General features: G+C 41.2%; 1 protein-coding gene across 5 annotated transcripts in view; it reads right to left on the reverse strand.

The window, feature by feature from the left end:
- The window catches only part of MAPKBP1 (mitogen-activated protein kinase binding protein 1), a 149,396-nt gene that overhangs the window by 22,132 nt on the left and 107,380 nt on the right, over window positions 1-19,884 (reverse strand). For all 5 annotated transcript variants that reach the window (XM_078391337.1, XM_078391343.1, XM_078391338.1 and 2 more), the window contains 11 exons: window positions 16,295-16,484; window positions 14,392-14,538; window positions 12,354-12,538; window positions 12,177-12,268; window positions 11,705-11,830; window positions 10,515-10,585; window positions 10,094-10,215; window positions 9,456-9,531; window positions 7,161-7,272; window positions 6,002-6,065; window positions 5,149-5,274 (listed from right to left, as the gene is read on the reverse strand). In XM_078391337.1, coding sequence (XP_078247463.1) covers window positions 5,149-5,274; window positions 6,002-6,065; window positions 7,161-7,272; window positions 9,456-9,531; window positions 10,094-10,215; window positions 10,515-10,585; window positions 11,705-11,830; window positions 12,177-12,268; window positions 12,354-12,538; window positions 14,392-14,538; window positions 16,295-16,484 — 1,311 coding nt within the window. The remainder of the gene's footprint in view (window positions 1-5,148; window positions 5,275-6,001; window positions 6,066-7,160; window positions 7,273-9,455; window positions 9,532-10,093; window positions 10,216-10,514; window positions 10,586-11,704; window positions 11,831-12,176; window positions 12,269-12,353; window positions 12,539-14,391; window positions 14,539-16,294; window positions 16,485-19,884) is intronic.

Consider the following 19,884-nt stretch of genomic DNA (forward strand, 5'->3'; position numbering starts at 1 on the left):
TTTATTTCCCTTTCTGTGAAAACCTTGAATGTTATATCAACATGTTACTCTCTCCCACTAAAAGTTGATGGCATGTCAATTAAGTTGTGGCCTTAACTATTTCCTCTCATTCTTTTATGCTTCATTTTAGGAAGACAATATAGCAGTTGCCATGCCACACAAAGGCAGTTTAACCACTGTGGGGAAAGGGAGGTAAAATCTGCAATGTAATAAGAAAGACTGCACTATAAACCTAGCGGCAGACACTTAACATTACAGATCGGTCTTATGTTGCATTGCTCATTATCCTGAGACGCAATAAAAGAGTGCCTAGCATACCTATCATAGAACTTTAATCAAAACAGATAAAACAGGAATTCCTAGTATGAGCCATAAGGATAAACATTCATCAGAAAGACTCACATTTTTTCCCTTTCATCCACTCCAAGTACTGACTTAACAGCTACAATTGCCCAGTTCCAAGTCATGTCACATCCACAAACATCACACTTCTTCTGTGACCTTCCATCAGAAAGCCCAGCATGCCACTAGCAACTTTTATGAAGCATGACAGATCAGTGCCTAGTCGAAGACCTTATTCAGAAGACAGAAATAACTTGATCTACCAAATATGGGACAGTCTGGCTAAGGAGCAGCTTCCTCAGCAAAGTGTAGCTTGCCAAAAATATGAAAAGTAGGGCAAACGGGCACCAAGAGAGCTCTCACTCTCTGCTTGATGCCATCAGGGCACATCACTAATTTCACACACCCGCTAGCTATGCTGGTTAAATAAAATTAACTGTTGCTATTGTTAAGTAATGTGTGGGCAGAAACACTCATTTGTTTGTTTGTTTAGAATATTTTTACTCTGCCTTTCTCCTTAAAAAGGAACCCAAAGCAGTTTACATCATTGAAAGACATGCTGAAAACAATGAGTATAAAGAGGCAGCTTACATCGTTAAAGGATAATATTAAAGTTAGAACAGCAAGTATATAAATATTAAAGAGGTACAAACAAATACCATTCTGAGAGATGGGAACACAAGTAATACTAAAGACCCAGTCACAGCAGTAATGCATAACAATCCATCTAAAAGTCATTCATGTAGCTAGCCACTGAGGGAAAGTTTGCCAGAAGAGAAAGATCTTTGCCTGCTTGCGGAAACAAAAACCAGAGGACTGGTATATCCACCTGTGGCAGAATTCAAATGAGAGATAGGATCTCAAGATATAAAAAAAGACATGATAAATTTTATTCTTGTTTAAAAGCTCAAGGTATAGTAATATATTACTAATATAGTAATATAATACCATATTATTTGCAGTTGTCCCTTGCTTGCTGTTTCTTGACTAATTTATTTCTATTTTAATGCTGAGCTCCCGAAGAAGGCCATTTGTTGAAACATGTCAAGCTTTTAAAATAAGTATAAAAATTTATCATGTCTTTTTTACATCCTGAGACCCAATCTCTCATCTGCAATTCTGCCTGGGAAACAACAGCAAAGATGTGGCCAGTCTGGTCTCTTGTGGGAGGGAGTTCCAAAGTCTGGGAGCAACAACAGACAAAGCCCTCTCCTGAGTCCCCATCTGATGTGCCATGTGTACCCTTGCCAAACTGCCACAAATCACCTAAAGCTGCTTAGCTAGCAGAAGGTGATGAAAGGTTATCTTTCCACATATGCATTTCCAGTAGTGGCAGTCTTTGCAAAATCAACATGCAAATAAAGGCTAATATTTACCTGCAATGGCATCAAACAAAATCAAGCTATTTTGCAACTTGCTGGAAAATAATGAGATGTCTTTTCCTTCTTAACTGCTCCACCTCTAACTGCAAAGGTGCTGTTTCATTTGTTTCTGCCTCAGAGAAACTCCCACACTACCTTTTATCTGCCTCAGATCTGTGTACGTAAGGCAGAGATCATCGCTGTCTATGACAGAAAGGCGTCCTGATTGTTACTTTGAACTTTATCTCCTCCAGGGCCTTGGTAGCCACTGGCAATAAGTAGCAGCTCTTGCAGGTAGTAAACAATACAGGAGAAGTTCTTCAGCGCTTAACCCTCTCTCAACCACAGTCCTTAATATTCCCTAAAACTACATATTCCAAAAAGCAAAAAACTCAACAAAGGTAGTTGAACAGACATCCATCACAAGGAAGTGACAAGACCACCAATGTAAAAGAAAAAAAATGGATACAATCCAATTTTTCTAGAAAGAACTCATATGCTGCCAATAACTCTGGGGGAAACAAGACTTTCACAGAATAGTACAAATTGTCTACCTTTATTTACTGGTCACAGTCAGTTTTAACAGTTTAGAATGTACACTTTCCTGGAAATTGCAAAAGGTTCATTTTTTCTAACAATCACAAAGGAAAGGAAACTTCATATTTGTTCATAAATGACAAGGCATTTCCAGCAAACAAGGCATAAATGTCCCAACATGTTACACAGTAAAATCAATATATAACTTTGCTTGCATGGTTTAAAAAGAAATGGTTCCACAAACAAAAATGAAGAAGAAAGCAACTAAGAAAGCAGAATGCATTTTGTACGAGTCTTGGCCTAAAAATCAACAGTGCTTATTGTGCAGAATGGATTTATTCCCTAACCAGCTTCTACATAAAAGAGCAACTTGATTGTTTGGGGGTGGGGAGGGGAATGGATCATAAAACTCTCGACAGTAGAACCTCAACCTTGAGCAAAGCATAATTGAAAGACATTTTTAAAAATCTGTACAATAAAAAGATTTGTTATTAGATAAACAGATGAAAGGTCCCATGTCATTCTTAGTGATCATCAGCCGAACATTTCACTCCAGTGGCCCAGACTCGTTCTCCCAAACTATGAAGACTTGCCAATGTGCTGTGGACTCACATCCTTCTCTTCCTCCTCCCTTTCACTTATCTGTTCGGCTTCTTGGTTTGCTAATCCTCAGTCTACTGCAGCATCTGAATCAGCAGACTATGGTTACCACTACTTGAAAACAGCCCACTCTGGTCAGTTTGAAAAAATGATAGCAATGTATCATCCACCATTTGCCAGGTCAAACATTATGATAAACTATGGATTGGAGAAAATTAAATAACAGAGGATAAGGGCAAGGGCTGGGAAGGGACCATGTGAATTCAAGACCATAGTCCTAAAACTCCAGACTGTTAGGATCTCATTCATGATATATCATTTTCAGAACAGAGAACATTCAGTTTCCAGTCTAAAATCTTCCATTCTCCCACTTACCAAATCAGCAGCCTCAGTCCCACAACTTTCCCAAGAGTTCCTACTTGACCCATCCATTTTATAGACCTGTTTAAAGGATTAGCAGGTTTCCAGAAATATATTCCATCCATTATCTTGTTTCTTATACAAAGGCTAAATAATGGAACTAGAGAGGTCAGCTAAAATTATTCCAGGCCAGCTTAATGTTCCTGCAGATCTTTCTCCTAGGCTACACTGGTATCTTTACAAATACTGAGAAGCAACAAAGATCTATCAATCTCCAAACTTACACAAATAAAGCTCAATTTTATATATATAAAAAAGAAACAATGCAGAAACGTGCCTTACAAAAGTTCCACAGCCTTTTAGCTCCATACAGTGATGCTCTGATAGCAGCTTACATCCAAAGTTCAGCAACCAGCATTCTCAGCTCTCTAGTTGTATTCAACCGAGGCCAGTGCAGAAAACAACTCTTGGCAAAGCTGGTCCAACAGAAAGTATCTAGCTTAAGCAAAGAGGTCACCAAACGTGTTTTCCAACAAGCTGCAGGGTTTGATATGTCACAGACGCAACCCTCTAAGTGAGAACATGTGACAAATGAGCCTTATAATATTGACGGAAAGCGGGAGTGTCTGATACAGGCTGCACCTCAAAAAAAGGCAAAGCTGAGCAGCTGCTGGAATGGTGCAGGGCTTGCTAAAAAAAGAACACTGATCTACAGCGCCAGCATTTTTGGCTTGAAAAAGGTCCTCCAGAACTAAATAACAAACTGAGGCAAAGAGGCAAGGCTATTATAGACACAACATCTGGGTTTTAATGTCACCAGTGACTCAACAGGAAGCAGATTCTTGCAGTTACAAAGCTCACCCTGGAGAGATGTAGACAGATCAGAGCACTCCTGAGCATACGCTGAGAGTTTCTTCCTCCATCCTCCCCTGTTTCTTGCTGCCTCCCTCTACTACCAATTCTACTGAAGAAGTTAACTCTGCAGGTGGTATGAATTTTGGATAGGCTTCAGCCGTCATTTCTTTTTAGAAGCTAATGAGAGTTCATAGCATAAAACATATTTGCCTAAGAGAAATGAGGAAGTCCTTTGCTTCGTAAGACCCCATCTTCTGACATGGAGGTATTCATAATTCTTCACATGTCCAAAAATCCATTTGAAGCAGTCCAGCCACTTGACTGCTTCAAATTATTTCTCTCACCCCACTACCTTTTCTAAAACCACAGAAGTTTTATCACACTACAGATTTCTCTGCTTCCAACTAAATCTGCTTGTTGCTATCATACCTGTCCCCTGAAGTGAGACAGACAAACACCTGGCAAACATCACATATATGACCCTGCACATCATAGAATTAAAAGTGTCGGCAATTGCTTTTTTCATGGATTATTGGATAACATTCAATATTTTTGATAAAACAGAGTAACCAGCTAAAGAAGAGATGATGTGAAGGAAGATAATGTAAAATAGCACACTGCCTGGACATTGTTGTGTGTGTGACCACTATGGTGATATTTCCATACAACGAGGTTTCTTTGTCCCATAATATCTCCCTAGCAACATTATTTTGAGAGAGCAGAGAATATATTTTGCAGAAGATGACATCCTGACAGCTTTAGCCCATTCTCAATACAGACACAAAACATTCAACAGAAGATACTTGCATCAGGTCATCAATAAATACAAAGTGAGTCATTTTCAGTTACTAATTTTATTTATTAACGTATTTAAATATTTTTACCCTGCCTTTTTCCTCAGAAAGGACCCAAGACGGCTTGGCTTACAGCACTAAAAAACAATATTTAAATCTAACAGTAAGTAAACAAATACTAAAAAGGAACAAATAAATGCCACACTATAAAAGGTAAATTGAAGCAACACCAAAAACACATTCAAAGCAGTAAGTAGAAAAATAAAAACTGTTGAAGCAGGTGTGCAACCTCCTCCTACCTGGTGACACCAGTGGTTTTGCCTGGTTGTGCTTTCTCTGCCTGCTTTCCTCTTTGTTTCATGTCTGCCAGCCGCTGCCGCATGTTGATTGTCATTTCAGAACTCAGACGCCAGATGAAAATACAGCTGGAAGCCAGAGAAGTATATGAAGTGTTTAGCATACAGCTGGAGTCATCAGCCCAAACCAGTCTGCTCAATAATGAGGCATGATGAGAATTCTAGTTCAACAGCATCTGGAGAGCCACAGTTTGTGGCACAGATCCTGATCCTTTCCTGCAATGTGCCGATACATGCTCTGCAAGCTTCAATAAAAAGTGTGCTGCTTAAATACTGCCCCATAGCACTTAAAGGACTCTCTGGGCAGTTAACTTAATTATGCAGGGCACACACTGCCCTCACAGCATGATGGGTACTTATTTACTGACCTTGGAAGGATGGAAGGCTGAGTGGACCTGGAGCTGGCTACCTGAGATTGAACCCAGATTGTGAGCAGAGTTTTGGCAGCAGTACTGCACTTTAACCACTGTGCCATGAGGCTCTGTCTGTATTCCCCTCCTTGATGCCTACTCTTTAGTGCACTCTTACTCACCTGGAACCCACCACCTCCCTTCATCTGGACACTGCAAAAATTCCTGAATGCTATCGTTTTATACACGCTTCCTCAATATTCCCAATACATTGAACAAATCTTGCTTTGGAAAGCTGACATTTGGACATTGACATTCACATCAAATAAATGCATCTCTCTCTCTCTCTCTGTGTGCATACCCATGGGCATACTTATGTGTACATGCACTAGCTTCTATTTAATAAATAAAAGAGATTGTTAAAACAGAAATGCCTGTTGGCTTACCTGTCACCAGAGACTGAGATCAAGTGTTTACAATCATTGCTGAACATCATCCCTGTTACAATCTCTGTAAAAATTAGGAGGCCAAGGAGAACAGTTCTCAGAATTTGCCCATGCACAATGTCGTCAACTCAACAGTTTAGAGTTTGTCAGCTGTACATTTTGGTGCAATTGGTATACATCAATCAAATCCTAGTTCACCAGCCTGACTCCTCCACACTGGGTCATTTTACACATAAAACTGAACTAGAAGTCCAGATCTGAAGGATTAGTGAGGAAAGAGAAGGAAGCAGGCAAAGAATACATAATTGTTTGCTCCAGCTCCAGCTAACATCTTAGCCAACCAGCACCAGTCTAATAAAAAGGAAGGCAGGCAGAAACAGCACCTTACGGCTGCTCAAGTTGGCAGGATTTGTTTTATTTTATGTGTGTGGCTTTTAGTGCATTAATCACATTTCATTTCCAAGGGGTAGCAATGATATCCTGCTGTAGTAAAAACAAGGATTACAAAAATGATATCAAAGAAATAAGTTGTAGTGCATAAAATGGTTATGCTGAATAAAACACCTTAGTCCTTAAGATGCCACAACACCGTCCCCGTCCCCCATTTCCTTAGTAGTGGGATGTGCTTTGGGGCCATTAGCCAAAGAGCAGAACACAAATCTTCTAAGGAATTGAGTGAAAATAACTGTATGCAGGAGAAGGGCACCTTGTTTGCTTTGATATCAATTCTTTGCTCCACTGCCACTGCTGAAACATCAACATTATATGGAAGAAATGTCCCCCTCACTGTTGGATCCAAAAGATCAGTTTAGAAATAAAGAACAAAATCACTTTGTTTTAAACGATAGCTCTCTTTCCTGGAGAATCTTCCAAGAGCAAAAGTGTCCTTCAAACTAAAGCAAACCTGGCTACCTGGTTTAGAAACAAAATCCAGGCTTTGTTTCCCCTTTCAACCACTTCAATCACTGTACCATGAAATTAAGTAGCAGTCATAGGGGCCGAGAGAACCAGTTCTGGGAGTAAATGAAATCTGCTGACTGCATGATGCCTTCCCATGTTGTAATAAACCAACATGTGGTTGAAAAAATCTACTTCCTGCACTTTAAAAATAGCCTCCAAAGAATGCTCAACTCATCAACAATAAAGGTTTGCAACGTACCTGAGTGCCCATACATTGTGGCCACACACTCGCCTGAGTAGAAATCAAAGATGGAAAGATTCTTGTCAGAGCAGCTTGTTGCAATATAAAGACCAGAGGGATCTGTTTGCACCTGAAACAAACAGAACAAGGGCTGGGAGAATTGAGTCTAATATACTGTATGTATGGCAGAGTTCCTCTGCTCCAAAAATTGTGCTTACAGGAATTTAAACTTAATGGAGTGCAATCCCACATTACTATGCTGAAGGGACTTTCCATTCAGTGGAAGCTCAGCAGGGCCCTGGCATTCTGGTCCAAGCCAGAAACAAGTGTACAGTATATCCTAAAGATGCACTTCCCACACCACTTAAAAAATGACATAAGGCAGCTTTCAGGCCTCCATGAGGCTGATCAGCACAATCTGGGTATCACATTCCATATTAGGCCACTGGTGGCAGCTACTTGTGCCCTGTGCTGCCCTCCAGCCAAGCACTGCCCACCCGCTCCTGGTTAACGATCTCTTTGTCTTCCAGAGAAGCCTCTCACTGGGATTTGCAGGCAGGACCCCTTCTCTGCTGCAAGGAAAGTTTTACCTTGGCTTGAACTGGGGAGCCAGCAATGCTTTCTTCAGACAGTGAAGCACTCAATTGTGGCTGCAACTATTTGGGGACAAATGCTTCTGCAGAAGACATGCCATGATGTCTGCTCCACTGTCGGTGTTCTTGGCTCATAATCCCATACCAAGCACAATAACTGGAGGAATTTGGTTTGGCTTGGAGCAAAATTCTTTCTGCATCCTGAGTTTTGCCGGAGATTATGTAATACCTGCATACCTCTCTGATTCATCAAGCCGAGACTGAGTTTTATTACATACCTCTATACCTTAAGATATACAGCCAAACCTCCATAACTTCCCCCAGTTCTAATTTTACCATCTGCCTGATAGAGAGTTCTAGAGAACCTGAAAACTTGCCCGTTTTGTTTGTTAACCCATAGATACTGGATTAGGTCTTTCCTATTCAAGACAAGAATTGAGAGAAACAATCATATATTGCCAGCCTACAACTTGTGCACTGTACTCTTACCTCACTGGTACAAAAATGACTGTTACAAAGAGTCTGACTAATTATACCAATTCAGGGAATGAATTTACAGCAACTTACATAAATTGTTCTAGAGAGCACAGTGCTACCTTAAAACACAAGAAGACAGACCCTACTAAATTCAGCCCAAAACATATTAATACAAAAATGAGAGTGCAGCTAAACAGTAAGAATGTCTGTTTAAAGAAACCCTTCCCTTACTCTGCTTGTTAACTACAGCAGCACTAGATGAGAAGCAGGATCTATGACTTGATAAAAAATACTCCAGGTATGCACACATACATAACAAAACTCATGCTATAATAAATGTGCTAGTCTTAAAGAGGCCACACAGTCTGTTATTTTCTATTTTATTTCTGCTCTTCAGGCTACATCAGGCATTCAAAGTCAGGCATTCTTCTGAAGTAAGAGAGATTAGAACTGAACTTCAATGGATGTTGTTCATTCCAAGATGTCTCCTCTTGAGGATACTGTCAGTTCCTCAATTTCGCAGATTGCTAACAGTTTGCATTGTTCAAATGATTGTGAAAGCAGGCAAACTGGTGTGGCTAGAAAGGGTTCTTCCTGAATAAACTCTAGGGGAGTTGTTTAAAAAGCTAGAAAGGAAATGGTGGAACACAGAGCTACTATACATGTGCCACGACACAGCATGCATTGATCTTCCAAAGTGAGTAGATGAATTGCCCCAGGATTCCAAGGCGTACATATGCAGTGGGGAAAATGCAAATATCTCAAATACGCTTACGCAGCACAACCCACTGTAAAAATGACAACTGCAGTAGAGCAGAAATCTGCTGCAGTAGCCATTTTAAAAACAAAGCACTTAAACTAAGCAACCTCTAGCCAATATTTATTCGTTTGTTCCTATTTTAATGTAGAAGGTTTAAGATACCATGCCCATAAATTTCGTTAATCACTTTCTGGAATAATAATTAGACATCAGTCATGCTATTTTTGCTTGGATTTGTAAACCATGATACCTTTAATTTACAATTGGAATGTCTTGATAACAGATAAGCTTTCTTGCAACTCATTTACACACAAAATGCAATCACTGAATAGTATCTTTATATCAGAAAGTTTAAAGCTTTACATGAAATTAAGGTGAAATCCAGTTCCTCCATTAAAGCTGCATACAAGAAAAGGCATAAATCAAGAGAAACAGGAGGAATAAACCCAATAGAGACTGTGCTGAAACCAGAAAAGGCCTTACTTTAATTAAGGTGCCATCTTCACTTTGGGATCCCTTATATAGCTTCTTTTGCTTCCCGCTGCTAATATTGAAAATCCTGAAAAGGAAATCAAAAGTTGTAATCCTAAGTAAAGCTCTGTGACAAGACATCAAAGTTACACATCTGGTCTGAGAAGGTCTGTTTCTAACAACAGCAAGCCAAGTGTCCCCAGGAAGCTCACAATGGTTGGCAGTCAGGAGGACAAAAGCCTCTGACAAGTTTTCCACTTGTTTGTTTTCAGCTTTTGCCAGTGGGACAAACGTATATAATTCCTTGAGAGTAAGATTTGCCTCAGCTTTTATGATAGGATGATGGGTCCTAATCCCCAAGAGATTTTTTGCACCAGAGCGCATTCACTTTACCTTGGGAGTACATGTAAATTGTGATGGGTGAATGTAAGCTTCATTTCCCTCATACTGTCTACTTACTAAATCCATTTGCCATCATTATTAGTAAATTATTGGTCACTATCTCACATAAATTATTTCCTTTTCCCTAAGCACACCTGAACATAACTGAATCGAGCCCTGAGTGAATGAGACCTTGAGGTTAATGAACTAAGCATCATAGACAGGTTTTTAAGAGTCACATGAGGCTCCATAGAAATTAGTGAACTAACCTGATGTTACGGTCTTGACATCCAATAGCAGCATATTTCCAATTAGGGTCCACATCCATGTCATAAAGAGTGGTTTTCCTGACAACATGGTGTGTGCGAGTAAAATGAACCCCATCACCTGTCTAAGCACAGGAAACAGACACATAGTGAAACCCAAATGCTTAGCCAGTCTCTCCTCTCTCCGCAAGCAAGAAATAAAGGTGCCCTTTGAAGTAACAGTTTCGAAAAGAGACAAAAATGGGATGGTGACTAATTTGGTCCACAACCAGCAGTCCTACACAGCTTCTTATAAAGTTTTCTAAATGGTCAAGATGGAAAGAAACATGGCCTGGAACATCACCCACAACTTTTGCTTAGACCTTCACTCTTAAAACAGAACCACTCAATAAGTTATATAAAGAGAAAAGATTAATGGAATTACCTTCTGTGCGGTACGGAAATAGATGCTCTTATCTGCTCCACAGCTTATCATCCGCACCTTTCCATCATTGGCTAGAGGGAGACAAATATATTGGAGACCATGAATAAGGAGCCTCCCAACAATTCTCTTTCAATATCTTCCATCTGCCTTTCTATTTTCCTTATTGTCCTGCACAGTATGCACCACATTAGTGCCTGCATATAACAGATTACTCTTCCTAGATCAGGGATGAGCAACATGCAGCCAATGGACTTCATGCAGTCCTCAAAGGACAAACGAGATCCAACTGCACTTGTTCCCCCATATGTTTTTTTAACTCTTTAAAAAAAACCAATACAGTATTGGCCACTAAGGGAATATTTTAGTTTTAAAAAATTTTTTGTAAGAAAAAAATTACAGAGTTGGAGGTGCAGCCATAGATGCAGTCCTCCAAGGTTGAGGGAGATGTTTTTGCAACTCCCACACTTCTGGAGATTGTCCACTCTTGCACTAGATCAAAAGAGATTATATGCAAGCAGGAAAATAATTAGTTCTAGCTCTAGTTTCATGACACCCCTGATTAGTTACTACTACTGTTGCTCTTAAAAAGTTACTTTACTTTCTCTATTTCTCAGCAGCATATGAATTACATTATATTTTTCCTCTACCATTTTGGAACCATGTATCCCTGTAATTTTAGAAATGACTAAAAACGTTACTGTTACACTACATAAGAAGTGCCGAATTAGAATGGCAATTTACTCCACTTATGTCTTCATCATTCAAAAAAAGGAATGAATCACTATAAACTCATTACTTGCAGCTATTTATTTGAAATCAACTTTTAAATTTCAAACCCCAAATGGGGAAGATCTGTCACAGGACCTATCTGCAAATATCTGCACAACATCACTCGATAAAGCCTGCATGAAGAACACAGAAACTCTATACCAGGGCAGGAAATTTGTGGTCTCTCAGATGCATCTGTGGCTGCAACCTCACTGTCGCCTATGCAAGTTAGGGTTGATATGACATATATCTTGAATACCGTTTTGCTCATCTTTTACCACTAGCCAGTTACTCTCACTACCCGGACAAATTCTAACACTTTAGAGAATGAAAGGCGAAAAAATGAGGCATTGTAGAGAAAATGTGGAGAAAATTTTAATGACCTCCCATGAGCTACGTCCCAAAATGCATAGTTCAAATACCTGCAAACTTGACTGCTGTGATGGAGGATGAATGCTCATCCAGGGTTTGTTGCAAGCTATAATCTTTTCCTGCATCCAAAACATGGATCAGCCTGTCCCGGCTCGCTGATGCTAGAAGTTTCAGTCCTGTTATTATGTTAAGAAAAGAATAAAATCCATATTGAAAACTGATACTTCCTCGGGCCTCATCTTTAGGAAGTATCTACTATGCTGATGTTCAGAAGCAGCGTAATGTGTTTTTGAACCATAGAGCTGAGCGCACAGGCAATTTTTTGTCCATGTTCATCATGCAATCTCAACAAATTAATGACCTCTTCAAAAGCATCTCCTTCATATTTTCATCTTTTACATATAGCATTGTATAATCTTTCTCAGCTAAGAGAACAACATAGCTTGATGGAAGAGAAAGCAATTGATTAGTAATATGATGTTAAACTAGCAGGAAGAGAGTGAGTGCTGAAACCCATCTTACCTGTCTCAGGTCTGGAGTATTCAAGGCAGAGGATCTCAGAATCATGGGCTTCCACCTTCAGCAACTCTCTCAGGGACTTCAACTCATGGATCCTGGAAGGAGTATCAGCAGATGGTCAGAAAATATCTTTCTATGCTACTACCAAAGGCCAGGCTTCTCCAAGATTCCAAGACATACCTGAGGGTGCCTATTCTATCACCTGAGGCCAGGTGTTCCCCAGTTGGGCTCACACACACTGTGCGAATCCCTACTTTTGCATCCAAGGTCTGTGTGTCAGCCTTGTCCACACCTCCACCCATGTTGTACTCTGTATCCAGGAGAGCTTGAGTGTTTTCATCTACATAAATGATCTTCATCAGGTCCTAGTGAAAAAAACAAAGAGTTGCCATATGAAGTGAGTAAGACAAAAAATTAAAATTGCATTGATGAAACATACATTCTCTTGAATCAGCAGCAATTACAACTGTGTGTACAAAGCCAGAAACACGCATGCTGTCTCTCTTATTCTAACTATGCCAATGGTCTTTCAACACACACATTCAAGCAACACAAAAAGAACCTAAATGAAATTTTAGTAAGTTTAGGTGAAACCCAGAACAGCAGACCACTGAAAAATATAAGGTGTACCAGAAGAATAAGATGTGAGGGGCTGAAAACAACACTCTACTGTGTCCACTGCGTACAGAGACTACAGAAAGCAGCCATTTGATACTTGAAACATACGGCTATTTTCTAGAGTAAAATGACTGCAAGCATTGTGAGGCCTGGGAAACAGTCCTCACTTACACTTTTGTTGCACTACAGGAAGATTCAATTCAGAGGAAGGATCAGCACAAGACTTTGTAATACAAGGTAGAACACAAAAATGGAAGAACAGAGCTGGAGATCCTTAGGGGTCACATTTTGAAATTTTACAGAGTAACTGATTTATGGAGCAAGCCCTAATATGCTATAATATTATTTGCCTTCATCCCTCTTTTCCATTTTTCAAATTTTAACACTAATACTTCTGACTGAAGAGGAAATATCTTTCATTCAGCATCAATATACATAGGGCCAGCCCAGAAGATTTTGCTGCCTGAGGTGTAATACCAAATGACACCTACGCAGCAATGATAAGAAGTAAAGCAGCCAAAGTCAGGTAACTTAATATTGACGTATGAGGCAAAAAAACATCATACTGTAGTACCTGTTCCCATAAGCAAAACAACAATAATGGGAAATTAAACAACCATCAATTAGCTGCCCTTTCAGGACACCTGAAATCAGTTGCCTTGGGGCAAATGCTTCACCTTCCCTAATAGTAGAGTCAGTTCTGAGTTTCCATGGAAACTGGAAATTATAGTGAACGTCTTATGTTCAAGAGTATGATCTGGTCAGTTCTGGAAAAGCTTTGGATTAACAAACCATTTTATCACAGAACCATAGAAAAGTGAAGTTGGAAGGGGCCTATAAGGCCATCACATCTAACCCCTGCTCAATGCAGGAATACAATCAAAGCATATCAGCCAGGTGATTATCTACATTTTTCCTGAATGTCTCCAGTGTTGGAGCACTCACCAACTCCTGAGGTAATGGGTTCCACTGTTGTACTGCTCTAACTGCTAGGATGTTTTTCCTGATATTCAACCAAATTCTGGCTTCCTTTAACTTGAGCCCATTGTTGCGTGTCCTGCACTCTGAGATAATAGTCTACAAATGTGTTGAAGGGCCAAGGATAAACACCATAGCATTCTGCCACAAATATCTGGGCAGCTGACTAAAACAGACAGACCTCTCATTCATATATACAAACATACACTACAATGCTGACATTACATATGGCTCATAGGACCATCTTAATTAGGTAATCAAGTATTAAAAGGTAATAGTCTTTTAGTTATTAAAACACAACAGAATATAATATATTGAAATAGGCCAAAGTAGTGGTGTTGGATTATATTTGTAAAGAGAATTAGCATCACCATAACTTTCTGCATCATATCTGTTGAGCAAAAGCATTCTGAAAAAAAGGCAGAAAATTTGAATAGGTTACAACTGGCCGACTATTCATAAGCTACTTTCACTTGATCACTGCAGCTACATTATCAAACAAAACAGAAAGCTATAATGCCTGGAATGCACATTCATTATCATGCCAGCTGTTGTTCTCCTTTTTTGCCTCGCAGTAATAGTAACTGTGTGCTATGAATTCCAGCCTGAAAGGGATTCTTACGTGGCTCAGGATGTTCCGATGCAGCGTGGCACCATGGATGTTGGAGCTCTCGGTGTTCCAGAGGCGGATGGTATTATCAGAGGAGCAAGTAATGAAGGAGTTTGGAGGTAAACAGGACTGATTACTATCCTTCACCTCAGGGTACACCTGGAGGAAGGTAAAGAACAAAGCAGAGTAAGAAAGGCTGGTCAGGTTCTAATGCATTGACAGCAACCCACCATAACTGAAACTGTATTTTCTGAAACAGAAGACAAAAGGCAAGTAGGGAGATCACATTCAAGGAAAAATAGGGCTGCTTACTATTTAAATGATGGCTAATTTTACACAAGTGTAGTGTAGTCGATAGAGCAATAGACTAGAAAGCCTGAGTTGAAATCCTTGCTTAGCCATGGAAACTCACTGGAAGTGCAGAACTAGTAAAACCACTCAAAATATCTCACTTATGTATTTGCGAAGGCTTTCACAGCTGGGATCTAATGATTGTTGTGGGTTTTTCGGGTTCTTTGGCCGTGTTCTGAAGGTTGTTCTTCCTAACGTTTTGCCAGTCTCTGTGGCCGGCATCTTCAGAGAACAGCACAGTTTGCTGTCCTCTGAAGATGCCGGCCACAGAGACTGGCAAAACGTTAGGAAGAACAACCTTCAGAACATGGCCAAAGAACCCGAAAAACCCACAACAACCATATCTCACTTGCCTTGAAAGCCCTACTAGAGTCACCATAAATCAGTTCTGACTCGACAGCACATAACTAGTTAATTAATTTTGGAAGGTAGGACTTTTTTTTTCACTGTCTCAATTCAGAGTGCCCCCCAAATTTCATGTTCTATATAATTAAGGTAGAGAAAACCTGCTATATCTACCACTTAAATTAATTTTCTTAGCCAGATTACACCTTCATGTTTAATTTATAGAGAATGACCTAATTGGAACACAATGCTTATTTGTTCTTTGAAAAGGAATCCTGCTATTACATAACATCCTGAATGGTCTTTTCCAGGGGCAAGCAGAAAGGAGCAAGTGAATTCCACAGATATTTAAACCTTCTTATGCAGACATGCATACGCCAGCAGGGAGCAGCAGGACGTTATAGCTGTGTGTTTTTTTCTAGCTGGTGTAACTGAAGTGACTTAAAAATATTTAGTGCACTCTGAGCAGCCCATACACTCTGCTTGTTGTTACTTTTCTGATTAACTCGAAGAAGGGATTTAGGGGCATAAGGAAGAGCAGATCAGTTTTTAAAAGTTATTCAGAACATGCGTAAAATGGGGAGCTTGGACTGAAGGCCAATTTCACAAAAGCAATTAAAGATTAGGTCTTGTCCCAAGGACAGGGATAGTAAAGCTGATCACCTCTAAAGTGGAAACCTCTGAACGCCATATTTGACTACTTGCCCCTCCTGCGTCTTTACACATACACATACTTTACACATATAGAAAGTGCTCTGATAGAAACTGAATGGCTTTTGTAACCACATAGGCTGTGGTTAAGTAGGGAGTCATCCAGTTCAGATCACTGCAAGTATGAGTACAGTTATGCAGAAGCTGACTTTAAACTACTAACAATAAACACCTAAATCTGGACCCTGGCCTCAGACTATTTATAGTCACCTAAATATGTAGGGTTGTTCTTTCTCTCTTTATATCTCTTCTTACAGTTCTTCTACAATTACGGACTTTCCAGTCCCATAGATTCTGGACAGTCATTACTACACAGGCAAAATATTGCTTCTTTATGAAGCATGCACTCATAAACAGAAGAAGAAAAATATTGTCTCTTGTCAAAATGAGAATTATTGTCTTAATTAGTAACAGGTAATAATAAGACTGCTAATCACTCCCAGTGCACCTGTTTGACACTGCTTCCTTTCTGCCCTCTCCCATCACAATCTTCTTAGTTTTTATTTACCTCAACACTCCAAACACATGAGGAGTGGTATAAGGCAGAATAAACCTTGCCCACTTTCTTGGGGTCCTTGACATCCCACACATACAAGCTGTGATCATTGTAAACGCATGATAGCCATTGGTTATTGGGGTCAAAGGTCAAGGCAATGGTGTCTGGATACTTGGCATCTGTCGTGCTGGAGAAGAGCCGGCTGTGAAAGAATAGCACAATAGTTAATTGTTAAGTTAGCTACTTGTGAATAAAATGGTATTATTTTGTGCAAATAAAATTTGTGCAAAGGGAAACAGAACAAAGGAAAATCAGGAGAGAACACTACTTATTTTTCCTATTGTGACATAAAGATTTGTTTATTTCCAGCACTCAATGAGCATTGTACTGTCATAATCTTTACATAGGTGAGGGGAAGAATTTGTTTTCCAGGTTTTGGCCTACAAATGCCACAGCTTTTTACTATTGGCCATGTTAGGTGGAAGAGGTCAACAAATGCAAGCCAAAACATCTTGAATGGGGGATGGATAAATTCCAGACATGCAAGGGTCACACAATCCCACCTCTGAACCATGAAGGGCAGATCTACACCTATGTTTCACTCACATCCAAAATACTTTTTTTCCCTTTAAAAAACTTTTTAAAAACAACTCAAAAAGCCTTTTTATATCCTCTAGCACTCTATTTTTCAAAAAACAAAACAAGTTACAAATTGTTGGGGGACATGGCAATGTGAGCTGCTGGGGAGCCACAAACATGGCAGAATTGGCTTCTAGTAAATGTAAAGGTTCTCCTTGACATTTAGTCCAGTTGTGTCCAACTCTAGGGCACGGTGCTCATTCCCATCTCCAAGCCACAGTGCCTGCGTTTGTCCAAAGACAGTTTCTGTGGTCATGTGGCCAGCACAACTAGACATGGACCACCATGACCTTCCCACCAAGGTGGTACCTATTTATCTACTTGCATTTACATGCACTAGGTTGGCAGGAGCTGGGACAAGCAACGGGAGCTCACTCCATCATGTGGATTCAATTTTACGACTGCTAGTCTTCCGACCTTACAGCACAGAGGCTTCTGCGGTTTAACCTGCACCACCACCACGTGGCTTCTATGCCCTCGCATTTGGGCTCCTGGGGCTGCATTTTGTTCACCTCTGTTCTAGAGGATCAATGACTCCTCACCTCTTTGTTTAATAACCCTCTAACACAGATCAATAGGTCCTTTTGAGGAGAAAGGAGGGAAATACATAAATAAATGAAATAGGGCAGAAGGCAAAGGGATATCCAGTGTGGTATAGTAGAGTGATGGACTAAGAGACCTGGGTTCAAATCCCCATTTAGCCATAGAAACTCACTGGGGGAGTGGGACTGGTAAAACCTCATCTTCAATATCTCACTTACCTTGAAAGCCTATTAGGGTTGCTATATGTCGGTTTCAACTTGATGGCACATAGTAACAACAACAGAAGGCAAAGAGTGTGAGTCTGGCTTTAGGCCACATACTTAATTTATGAAAGCATTCATGACCAAACTGGCAACTTGAAATTCTTTCTTTATACTCAATCAAGAAAGACATACTGTATGTTCCTAAAATTTTAGTTGAATCCTGAACCCATCAGATACAGTTTCACAGCTCGGTGCTGTTCTGTCTCAATGTGGTGAAACCTCATATTGGGGCCTTCTTCTAGTACTTAACACTGGCTTTCAGATTATGCTGAATAGCATTAAAATGTGATAAAAAGTGTTCTGCATGTAACCTGAATGTAACCCTAGCACTCTGTGGACAGAAGTTGCCCTCATACACATAGGCATCCTTCAGTCTCGAGAGACTATGGTAACATGCTCTGAATTGAGGAGTGTCCTCTCCAGAGCATAAAGCCCGGGTAAGGTAATATGGAGGATAGGCTGTTACCCAAGCAGCAGATCCCCCCTCTCCACATTGCTGAAATGGTCCAATGGAAAGGCAAGAGCCAATACGACTGGTTCCAGCAACGTCGCAGGAGTTGGCAGAACGACACGAGCTGCCTTCGGGACTCCAGCTCCGGATTTTGCCTCGAGGTTAACTCCTGAAGCCTTTTCCATTGGTGGATATAGCCACAAGGCAGTGGAGGTTTGAAATCGGAGTTTTCCTTCTCCTAGATGGGCTGCCTTCCATGGCTGACGAGCCTCACCTACCCGGCCTGCTCTTTAATAGTGCAAAAGTATGATCAGATCCTTAAAACTTTCCTAACTCCCCGGCTTATGCAAATCTAATTGGCTTTCCTATTTACCATATTAAGGCCAGATACAAAATTTGAGAGTCCAGGGTCCTGGGACATGCTCTTTTACAGCAGGAAGTCCCACCCCTAGGCCCCACCCCCAGGCCATGTGGTCAGGAGACAAAAGGAAAGCCCAGGAAAAAAAACTCAGCATGGCATCCATGCAAACAGACCTGGCCTTCGCCCTCAGCCCAGCTTCCTAGGGAAAAGAGTCCAGGGTCCTGGGACATGCTCTTTTACAGCAGGAAGTCCCACCCCTAGGCCCCACCACCAGGCCATGTGGTCAGGAGACAAAAGGAAAGCCCAGGAAAAAAAAACTCAGCATAGCATCCATGCAAACAGACCTGGCCTTCGCCCTCAGCCCAGCTTCCTAGGGAAAAGAGTCCAGGGTCCTGGGACATGCTCTTTTACAGCAGGAAGTCCCACCCCTAGGCCCCACCCCCAGGCCATGTGGTCAAGAGACAAAAGGAAAGCCCAGGGAAAAAAAAACTCAGCATGGCATCCATGCAAACAGACCTGGCCTTCGCCCTCAGCCCAGCTTCCTAGGGAAAAGAGTCCAGGGTCCTGAGACATGCTCGTTTACAGCAGGAAGTCCCACCCCTAGGCCCCACCCCCAGGCCATGTGGTCAGGAGACAAAAGGAAAGCCCAGGAAAAAAAACTCAGCATGGCATCCATGCAAACAGACCTGGCCTTCGCCCTCAGCCCAGCTTCCTAGGGAAAAGAGTCCAGGGTCCTGAGACATGCTCTTTTACAGCAGGAAGTCCCACCCCTAGGCCCCACCCCCAGGCCATGTGGTCAGGAGACAAAAGGAAAGCCCAGGAAAAAAAACTCAGCATGGCATCCATGCAAACAGACCTGGCCTTCGCCCTCAGCCCAGCTTCCTAGGGAAAAGAGTCCAGGGTCCTGGGACATGCTCTTTTACATTAGGAAGTCCCACCCCTAGGCCCAACCCCCAGGCCATGTGGTCAGGAGACAAAAGGAAAGCCCAGGAAAAAAAAACTCAGCATGGCATCCATGCAAACAGACCTGGCCTTCGCCCTCAGCCCAGCTTCCTAGGGAAAAGAGTCCAGGGTCCTGGGACATGCTCTTTTACAGCAGGAAGTCCCACCCCTAGGCCCCACCCCCAGGCCATGTGGTCAGGAGACAAAAGGGAAGCCCAGGAAAAAAAAACTCAGCATGGCATCCATGCAAACAGACCTGGCCTTCGCCCTCAGCCCAGCTTCTTAGGGAAAAGAGTCCAGGGTCCTGGGACATGCTCTTTTACAGCAGGAAGTCCCACCCCTAGGCCCCACCCCCAGGCCATGTGGTCAGGAGACAAAAGGAAAGCCCAGGAAAAAAAAACTC

Source organism: Pogona vitticeps, chromosome 1 (assembly GCF_051106095.1).
Source record: "Pogona vitticeps strain Pit_001003342236 chromosome 1, PviZW2.1, whole genome shotgun sequence".
Classification (NCBI taxonomy): Eukaryota; Metazoa; Chordata; class Lepidosauria; order Squamata; family Agamidae; genus Pogona; species Pogona vitticeps.